The sequence below is a fragment of the Amyelois transitella genome, chromosome 13 (assembly GCF_032362555.1).
Source record: "Amyelois transitella isolate CPQ chromosome 13, ilAmyTran1.1, whole genome shotgun sequence".
Lineage (NCBI taxonomy): Eukaryota > Metazoa > Arthropoda > Insecta > Lepidoptera > Pyralidae > Amyelois > Amyelois transitella.
In genome coordinates this window covers 1,210,784-1,222,108 of record NC_083516.1, presented here as the reverse complement: position 1 = coordinate 1,222,108, position 11,325 = coordinate 1,210,784, and the positions used below count along the sequence as shown (strand labels likewise).

The 11,325-nt window shown below is 36.5% G+C and overlaps 1 protein-coding gene across 1 annotated transcript; it reads right to left on the bottom strand.

The window, feature by feature from the left end:
* Positions 1-793: 793 nt before the first annotated feature.
* LOC106140733 (uncharacterized) lies at positions 794-6,939 on the bottom strand. The gene is made up of 5 exons (XM_060947589.1): positions 6,806-6,939; positions 5,697-5,820; positions 4,897-4,985; positions 1,932-2,115; positions 794-862 (listed from the first exon to the last, which is right to left on the bottom strand). The coding sequence occupies exons 1-5, from the start codon at positions 6,934-6,936 to the stop codon at positions 821-823; spliced, it is 570 nt and encodes a 189-aa protein (XP_060803572.1). The 5' UTR covers positions 6,937-6,939; the 3' UTR covers positions 794-820.
* Between the last annotated feature and the right edge of the window lie 4,386 nt (positions 6,940-11,325).

Genomic DNA, 11,325 nt, shown 5'->3' with positions numbered 1-11,325 from the left:
TTAGTTTTCCACAAAATTCGGTGGCAGACAGACAGGCTTAGTAATACGGTCCCTTTTTTACCCTTTACGTACGGAACCCTAATAAAATGATTACAGTTTCCTCGATAACACTAATCTCGTAAACAAGATAAGTAATTAGTCTTGAATGTTGATGTTTGACAATTTGTTAATTACTTACAGATAATACAATTATCTTATTAACTGTACGTACCTTATTATTATATATGGGTATATTGAATCAATAAATAAATATTTAGAAATGTATACGGAACAAATTACACAGATTGAGTAAGCCTCTAAGTAAGTTCGAAACTTGTGTAACGAGATACTAACTCAACGATATTATATTTTATTATAATATTCATCCAAGACCCACGACAATCAGAGAAAGTTCATTTCTCATCGTGCATCGGGATTCGAACCTTAGACCTCCGGTGCCACAAACAAGCGCACTACTACTACGTCACAGAGGCTGTCATCAAGAAAAATAGAAACATTACAATTGATACTAACTATAAGGTACAAAGAATCAAGATCATACGTACATATATAATTACATGACAATAAACTTGTTTTAAAATGTACAGTACATGCATTGCAAATCAATAATATTATCACTACTTACATAGTATAAAACAAAGTCGCTATTTTAGTCTGTTTGTCTGTATGCTTAAATCTTTAAAATTACGCAACGGGTTTTGATGCGGTTTTTGTAACAGGTAGAGTGATTCAAGAGGAAGGATTTTATGTATAATAACATTTATAATTTTGCATCCGTGCGAAGCCGGGGCGGGTCGCTAGTTTAATTATAAAGAAATCTTTACGGCGGTGGCGTGATGCTGTCAAAATCGGAGTCGATTGTCTGAAATAAATTGAAATTATGTAATTTAATCATCTTTTTTCTTTTGGTGTAAATTCTAGTTATATTCCTCGCGTGGAGAGTGGCCCAGAGTGCCTAAACTCTCAATCCAAGCAATGGAACTTTACACAACTATGATCATAGGTGAAACAGACATCTTAAAAGATATCCACACAGTCTACATAAAACAGTCTTTGATTTTCAAAAGTTGAATCTTTATTTCAAACTAGAGGCCGTCCGCGACTTAGTCCGCGTGGAATCAATCCCGCAGGAACTCCGGGATATAAAGTAGCCTATGTGTTATTCTGGATCTTCAGCTAACTACATATAAAATTTCATCGTAATCGGTTCAGTAATTCAGTAGTAACAAATATCCATATTGACATCCTGACATACTCACAAACTTTCCAATTTATATTAGTGGGATAGGATGTTTAAAAATACCTTTTGCGCGGGGTAACGCTAACATGGGAATGTCAAAAAAAAACCTATGTTACCCTGAAGGTTTATCTATCTTTATGGCAAATTTCGTCAAAATCGGTAAAATACTCAAAAATAAACATTTTTGCGTTTAATCGTAACAAACAAAGTTACAAAAACAAATCTTTCCTCTTCATAATGAATATTATCACTACATAGTATAAAACAAAGTCGCTATTTTAGTCTGTTTGTCTGTATGCTTAAATCTTTAAAATTACGCAACGGATTTTGATGCGGTTTTTTGTAACAGGTAGAGTGATTCAAGAGGAAGGTTTTTATGTATAACTAGCGGCCCGCCCCGGCTTCGCACGGGTGGACATGTTTTTGTGTTTTATGTTTTGAAATAAATTTATTTCAAAACAAATTTATGCCTATGTCACTTTTGAAGGTCTATTCTATATCTGTGCCAAATTTTATCAAAATCGGACCAGTAGTTTTTGAGTTTATTCCACACAAACATACAAAAATACAAATCTTTCCTCTTTATTATTAGTGTGGATAACATTTATAATTTTGCACCCGTGCGAAGCCGGGGCGGGTCGCTAGTGTTACATATATAGTTATATACTTACTACATAAAGTTTGGGTTTACCGTCATGTCCACATCCCGAAGCGCCTTCTCCAACACCAACAGCCCCGGGTCGTCAGCGCTGAACACGCGGCACTCCTTCTCGAAGAACCTCTCCATCTTCAGCGCCAGCTCCTCATTACGCCGGTGGACTCGCTCGTAAGTCTCATCGGGTATGTCCGTCGAATCCGTGGATGAACTCTGAAATCTAAGTAGGTATTTGAATTTAATCTCTGAAAGATTAAGTCCCTGGTTCGAATTCCGATCAGCCACCGTAGTATTTATCGCGCGAAAAACTATCGCTGTTTCGCTTTTTATTATGACGTGAAACGGGACAGCGATAGTTTTTCATACATACATTCTTCTTTTCGGCGATGGGCTAGCAATCTGTCACTATTCGAATCTCAATTCTATCATTTAACTAAACAGCTGAACGTAGCCTTTCAGTCTTTTCAAGGCTGTTGGCTCTGTCTACCCCACAAGGGATATGGAGGTGACCATATGTATGTATTCAAATTTAATCGTGGGTCCTAGAGACATTAAGTCCCAGGTTCGAATCCCGATCAGCCACCGTAGCATTTATCGCGCGAAAAACTATCGCTGTTTCGCTTTTTAATATGACGTGAAACGGGACAGCATTAGTTTTTCATGACAAGACTAGAATAGAATAGATTTATTTTCAAAATTGGATACAAGGTATCACTTATTGACGTCACATCACTTAAATCTAATTATAACTACTTCCAAAGCGCATGTGTAGAAGAAGCGGCGGAACAAACTACACTGCAGCATTTTCATCGGATGTCAATATACAAATATAGATCTCTTAAATCTAAATCATGGACGAATGCACATTGTCTACATTAAAAAACATGAATAAATGTAGAACTAGTTATTTTAATACGAATATTAGGTCAAATAAATAAAGATAAAATAAAATATGTACACACTCAACAAATTATGTCAACACCAAGTCAAAAATGCACAAGCATTTAAGAGGCCATTATGTCAAGCTCGGGCCACACATGTTTATCATTAATACTTATAATCCTCCGTGCTGTAATAGGAGCTCATCTTTAATGCACTTTTTGAATTTTCTGTCATTCATTTCAAGAACACTTTTTGGTAATTTATTATAAAATCTTATACAATTAATCAGAAACGATTTCCCTACCTTAGCCAGCCGATGCGCTGGGATCAACAACTTATAATTGTTCTGCAGTGATCTACTATTACATTCACCTACTTTTTTGAAAGCGTCTAAGTTTTTCCTAACATGCATCATGTTATCGAAAATGTACTGTGAGGGCAATGTTAAAATATTAAGGTTTTTGAAAAATCTCTAAGCGAATCTCTTTGTTTTAAGCCGTAGATAGCTCGAATTAAGAGACATGACAAAACATGAGATTTTTCTGATTAACTCAAGTCTTGGATGTTTATGTTAAAACGTGCTCGGCCTTCTCCCTTGGCATGTCCTAGTATTATTAGTAATTACTTGACAGTAAAATATAAACAATTTTAAGACACCGTTCTCCAATGGTCTTACCATTATTAGGTAAATAGGGAACGTCTGAAGTCGAACCACCTCGGCCAATGTACCAATGACGAAGGGAATTTTAGATGTTATGTAGGTTACATAAGTTTGCATACTGACCGATGGCTGATAATGCTGTGGTTCCCGGCACCATTAGAAAAAAGAATAGGACTACCCCTATATCCTTTACATGCATGTCGTAAAAGGCGACTAAGGATTGGTTTATAATCTTGGTATTCTGCTTTTAGGCCATGGGTTAGCAACCTGTCACTATTCGAATCTCAATTCTATCATGTAACTAAATAGCTGAACGTGGCCTTTCAGTCTTTTCAAGACTATTGACTCTGTCTACCCCGCAAAGGATATAGACGTCATGATATGTATGTACTGACCGATGCTCTTACGGTAAGGCAAAACATCTTTGGGAAACCAGCACAATCAGGCATTTGGATGTTTAGCATAATCGATTAAATACGGGTTAGGTTCCCCTGCAAAGGTTGCGGAGGTCAGATGGGAGTCGCTTCGTCTAAAAACCTGACTCACCTAATCTAGGTTCCCAATAAAAGGCATACCCCGGGCTCCTCTGCAGAGTGGTGAGGATGCAACCGGGACTAAAGCCAGGAGGAACAAGTCAGGTAACAGTACTCATAGTCACATTCCTTTGGCCAATGAATATTAACTAGGAAATGAAAAAGACCATGACTTTTAGAGGCTCAAATCTATATTATAGCTTACATACACACATATGGTAACGTCTATATCCCTTGCGGGGTAGACAGAGCCAACAGTCTTGAAAAGACTAAATGGCCACGTTCAGCTATTTTGCTTAATGATAGAATTGAGATTCAAACATTGAAAGGTTCCTAGCCCATCGCCTAAAAAGAATCCAAGTTTGTAAGCCTATCCCTTAGTCGCCTTTTACGACAAAAATTATAATCAAATTTATGATATTTTTTTCATACATACATACATATGGTCACGTCTATATCCCTTGCGGGGTAGACAGAGCCAACAGTCTTGAATAGATTGAATGGCCACGTTCAGCTATTTGGCTTAATGATAGAATTGAGATTCAAATAGTGATAGGTTGCTAGCCCATCGCCTAAAAAGAATCCAAGTTTGTAAGCCTATCCCTTAGTCACCTTTTACGACAAAAATTATAATCAAATCTATATTATTTTTTACATACATACATACATATGGTCACGTCTATATCCCTTGCGGGGTAGACAGAGCCAACAGTCTTGAGTAGACTGAATGGCCACGTTCAGCTATTTGGCTTAATGATAGAATTGAGATTCAAATAGTGATAGGTTGCTAGCCGATCGCCTAAAGAAGAATCCCAAGTTTGTAAGCCTATTATTATTTTTTCTTAGCTATAATATAGATTTGAGCCTCTAAAAGTCATGGAAGAAGAATAAAATAGGTAAGTAGCACACGCATATCGTCTCCCACCTCTGTAACGAGGCGAGATAGCCATGTGGAAAAGCATCCAGAGCAGCTCTCATATTTTCCCAAGGATCGCTGAAACTACGACTTTTCATCTGAAAAAAAATAAATAAACTTGTCATCTTAAACTTGATCGAAGTATTTCATAAAAACAATTATTAAAAGACTTAATTCTTGTTACATTACTATTACCTACATTAGTAAAAAAATACTTATGACTAAAGTAATTTTAAATTGCTCTCCCTGTCAAAAAGACGAGAGGAAGGTCTTAATTGTTTTGGCGGTAAGCAAAATGAAAATGTTAGGTTATTAATTCATTTATTTACATACATACATATTATCACGTCTACGAGTATATCCCTTTCGGGGTAGACAGGGCCAACAGTCTGGAAAATACCGAAAAGCCTCGCACAGCTGTTTGGGTTTATAATAGAATTGAGATAAAAATAGTGACAGGTTGCTAGCCCATCGCATACAGGAAGAAGTTTATTATCCTATCCTTTATTCGCCGTTTATTAAATCCATGCGGAAGAGATGGAGTGGTCCTATTCTTTAGTGCCGGGAACCACGGGCATTTATTTATTTATGTACACAAGAACAAAAAAAAAAGGTACTAATTAATTATTTCAATAGAAATCTCTTCCAGGAAATCCGTGAAAGAAGATGAAAAGTGGAGCAGTTTGGTGTGTATATAAATATATGAAGAACTACAACGCAATTTAATTTATTTAGGTTCCAATGTAAATTTCAAATTTGAAGATTAAAAATACGTGTTTCGTGAAAAAAAAAATTCATGAGCATCTTACTCTTCTATACAGGCCGTAGTCGATCTCCGAGTCGGTCATTGCTCGCGACAGTGGTATGCTGGAGTCAGTGCTGATGGTGCCAACGTCCTCGTCTTCCAGGTCCTCAGACAGGATGCTGTCGCTCCTTTTAAAAATTACAGCGAAATTTTCATCAGTAGAGTAGTACATACATACATATGGTCACGTCTATATCCCTTGCGGGGTAGACAGAGCCAAGAGTCTTGAAAAGACTGAATGGCCACGTTCAGCTATTTGGCTCAATGATAGAATTGAGATTCAAATAGTGACAGGATGCTAGCCCATCGCCTAAAAAAAGAATCCCAAGTTTGTAAGCCTATCCTTTACTCGCCTTTTACGACATCCATGGGAAAGAGATGGAGTGGTCCTATTATTTTTTTGTTGGTGCCGGGAGCCACACGGATGATAGTAGTACCTTTATTTCCCATGGATGTCGTAAAAGGCGACTAAGGGATAGGCTTTTCAACTTGGAGTGTGGTCTGTCTTCCGCAAGGCAACCAGACGAAGGCCAAGAATAAGATTTATGAGCCACCTGATGGTTAATTAGTCAGGCTTCGTCGCCGCGTAAGGAGCGGCGGTGATGTCTGACTCCAACATCATTGTCTCCAAATAATAATGCAAGGAGAATCTGAGTCATATTGTTTCAAGATATATACTTATTTTATCAGTGTGTCCAGGATGTATTATAGCAGGTCCTGAGGTTCACCAGGTTACGGTTTAGGTACGGTTAAAGTTACCAACATGTATAACACCTGTAATCTTATCTCTGAGACATAAATACTAGATTAAGTTAAGCCGTGTGGTTCCCGGCACCAATAAAAAAAAGAATAGGACCACTCCATCTCGTTCCCATGGATGTCGTAAAAGGCGACTAAGGGATAGACTTTTAAACTTGGGATTCTTCTTTTAGGCGATGGGCTAGCAACCCGTCACTATTTGAGTCTCAATTCTATCATTAAGCCAAACAGCTGAACGTGACCTATCAGTCTTCAAGACTGTTAGCTCTGTCTACCCCGTAAGGGATAGAGACGTGATCATATGTATGTATAAGTTAAGCCTAGTATAGGATAATTGGTCTTTGAAGCCGGTACCTGACGGTAAGTGAGTCAGGCTCCGTCCACACGTAAGGAGCGGCTGTGATGTCCTCCGGGAGATCCAGGTCGCTGACCATGAGGTGGCGGTTGGGGGGCATGGACGACAAAAGCGACTCAAACATCCTCATCCTGGAACCCTGAGTTAGAGGCAAAAGGTCAGGTCAAGAGTACCCGAGACCGACGAGCTAACATGAAGAGATGATTGAAGTGTAGACTCTGCCTAACCCTCCGGGAAAGAGGTGTGGTTAATTTAGTATGTCACATACTAAAATTCATGCTTAATTTTTTCGCGCGGTTTTAGAAAATAGTACTATTTTGAGTCCCTGATCATTATTTGGGGACAACGGGACAGGTGGTCGAATAAAGGGACAGTCCCGTTCAAAACGGGACGTCTGGTCACTTCAAGTATGTGGCATAGTCTTATATAGTATCTCTATGGTATTTTCCGTTTTTCGCTGGTGTTCTCAAGATTTAAAAAAAATTGACTTTTTGGCCTCCATGTTAGCACCTCTGTGATAAAATAAAAATTTATCTTTATTGCCCATAACAAAATTACATAGATAAATAGATTTCAGAGTAGATTGTGTCAACATTCTTACATTCGAACTTCCTGATTACAAAATCGGCCACCTAGCAAGTTACTTAAAAACACAAAAGCAATAATCTTGCACTAAGAACTTTGAACCCTGACTCGGTTAGACTAGTAACAAACTTGCAATGCGGAGTCCAAGTATTATCATATTATTGTGCAACGAACCCAATAAACCGGACTTTACCTTTGACTTCTAACTTGTATTTATTTACTAAGAATCAATAAACAGCTAATGTTAGGATTTTATTATTTTCCTGGCATTTTCGAATTTGTGTGATTTAAAAAGGCACGTAAAAAGTCGCGAAAAAGACCGAAAGGAATTGCGCTAAAGTTGCCAAAACAAAAAAATAGGAAGAGGCCGCCCGCCATCGACCTGGTGGTCAAATATCCAAAAGGATCTCAAGCAAGCCCAGTTGCCAGAATCGACAATCCAAGACTGAACGTTTTAGCGCAGAAAAGTGAGGAAACCCGACCCCACATGATAAGACCAGGGCCGGAAGAAGAAGAAGTCGAATTTGTGTGATTTCAGTACACAAAAATGTGGAACTTGATCACCCAGGTGATTAAAGTGGAACCCTTAGGTTGCACCATATTACGGACATAGAAAGAGATAGCTTTAGCGATAAATGTAATTTTATGGTGCAATAAAGTGTAATGTATAAACATACTCGTATATATTATCGACATAAAACTACTTTTTACAATGTAAAAATAAACTTGTAACGCTTTGATTATAAGTATACGAATAACCTGAGAAGTTGGACTTTGTCACAAAGATAAATATTCACAGTAAACTCCTTAAATATACACATAGTCACCAAAACTAGTGGTTAGTCACGTAGGACACTGCAAGGATGGGTGGTCGTTGTGAAAGGAGTTTGGTCGATACGTGAGATGTCCCACGCAACGGTGTCGAAATCTTTAATGCTAAATGGATACGGAGAAATTGTTTATGATTTTAAAATCATATTTTTGACGCTATTTTGTCTTTAGGTTTCCCGTATATTTAATAAAAAGCAGTTCTTTGATTCCTCGGAATCTAAACCAATGAATATACTAAAGAAAAATTTCGAAAAAATCTAAATTTAGTTACCTGCTATTAAGTGCCACTTAATTTATTTTTCAGAAGTAATCAACTAAACATTTTATATAAATTAGTCATAATCAAATGTACGTCAATCACACTATTACAAAATTCATCTGCTATACAACGCACTTGTCTGGAGTCTGAATACTTATGTAAATACTAGAGGCCGCCTGCGACTTAGATCGCATGGAAACCCTATCAAACGGAAACTCCGGGATAAAAAGTAGCCTATATGTTATTCTGGGTCTTCAGCTACCTACATACAAAATTTCATCGTATTCGGTTCAGAAGTTTTTGCGTAAAAGAGTAACAAACATCCATACTGACATACTCACAAACTTTCGCATTTATAATATTAGTAGGATATACTTACGACCACTCCCGACCTTTCTCCGACAATGCTAAACGCAGTTAAATGCATCCGTGATGCTATTTTCCTGGGGCTTGAGCCCATCTCACTTACTGACTACTGATTCTTAGCCTTCGCCAAAGCTAAACTATTTTAAAAGTCAGAATGCAAACGTTTTAGAGATCGCCATCAAAAGTAACAACCCTAATTGTAACTAATATGCAAATTGCGATGAACGAAGAAGACTGACCGTTCAGTTCTGGTATTACTTCTTGCTACTGGTTTCTAGCGGAAGAAAGCAGCGCAATAATAAATTTGCAAATATGATGTCACGGTCTCCCAATGTTGTTATGTTGACCCAATTCGGATAAGTCCGCTTCTGAAACAATAACTTTTCGTCTTTGGATTTATTTAGTTACAACCTATACCAGCTTCTTTTTTTGTTTCTTGCACGGCCCTTCGTACCTGAAGAAATTTCCACAAATTTCCACAAAAGAAGCTTTTGTTATTTCTAAAAGGTTTTGTCTTTCTCTGCGCGAAATAATACGAAAAACGAACTGGTATTTTTGAAATTATTCGTGACAAAAAATCCATCAGTACATGAAGGTACGGATGTTTTGCGCCAGCACAGCGTGTTATGTCCATCCTGAAATTGTCTGCCATTATATTGCTGGACAGTAAAAGCTTTTTTGGAAGAGGCTTCAATGCCTTTGTACGTTATCATATATTGTTCTTGCTTTAATTGTTACATGTCGTTACAAGTTACTTTTGCATTAAAATATAGATGTTTTATATCTCATCATAACTTGACTTAACAATACAAGATAAAAAAAAAGTCTGCAGGATATAATACCATTGGGATTTGAGCAGGTACTGTGTATGTCATTACATTTCGTACAGTTTTTGTTCGAAATTATGGCCCATAGTTCTGCCTCAGGCCAAGAACTTAAGAATAAAAGCATTTCCGAAAAAAAAGTCCTATAGAACAAAAGACTAAAAGCATTTCCGAAAAACAAGAGTTCTATAGAACTCCGACTTATAAAGTTCAAAGCAACGTTGTCATAGTATAGACAAGTCACAGTCTCAAAAAATATAAACTACCTACTTAACTAGCTTTTGCGCGGAAGTTCGCTCCCGTGGCAAATTCCAGAAAAAAACGTTACATGCAGTTTTTGAAATTTTTCGTTACAAACTTACAATCATACAAAAACAAACATTTTCATTTTTTCCTATATTTATATAAAGGAAGAAAGTAGGTATGTCCAAATAGTCCGCGCTCTCGATCGTATGTCCGCGTCATAATCGCTTGCCGTAGACACATTTATAAAATTAGTTTACGATTTTTTTTAAAATAAGTAGAACATGTGTATGTACTGGTTTCATACATCTATCATTTTTTTAATATGTTTTCCATAAACTTGTAAATAAATAAGATAATAATAATACACTCAACGACAAATCATCTATCAAATTCAATCCTTTGTGAGAATGATGTATGGATGTTAGGGTGACAATGATGATTGATTGTAGGGAAATCGTAAAGAACTGATATCTTCAAATATGACGGCCTCTGTGGCGCAGCGGTGGCACGCTTGTCTGTGACACCGAAGGTCCCGGGTTCGAATCCTAGCCAGGGCATTTCTCATCGAAAATAACTTTTTTCTGATTGGCCTGGGTCTTGGATGTTTATCTATATTAGTATTTATATAGTATCTCGTAACACAAGTCTCGAACTTACTTTGAGGATAACTCAATATGTGTAATTTGTCCTGTATATATTTATATATTTATTTAATGAAGGAATAATTAGACATGCAATTCCTGAACTAATATACACGTGCAACTTCACTTGCTTTTCATATGAACCGATCTGAGTGTGTGTATGTCAGTAAGTTTAAAAGAAAGAAATTACCGCGTTTATTTAGAATTAAATAAAATTAAGCAACTACAATACAAATTCACAATATGTAATAGTAATACCGAAAAGACCTAACATCTTAAAAATATTATTATAATAACTTTTATATTTATGATAAAATATAGTTACTTTTAAATATTTATATTAAATTTATATTTACATAATGACGATGATTAACTTTTAATTGTTGTCTCCTGATCTGACGTAATACAAATGTACATGTTGACTGTGTGTCACAGTTTTATGATAAAACATGACCATTCAAAAGGACATTTTAATGCCCACTAGACAGGATAAACTACTTATAGGAAACAGGACATATAAATATGACTACATATGACGTCTTTTAAGATAATTTCAATTGATGGATTTTGTAAACATGACTAATGCAGTTAATAAACAATGTCTTTTATCAAATATGAAAAAAAAATAAACACCACATTTTTTTTTAAATTTTGGTTCACGCTTTGATGTAGGTACAATAAATAATCACTAAGATACTTATTTACATAGATATGTTGACAAGGGTGTTTATCCAAACATTTACCTAAGTATGTCAATCTTATGAAAT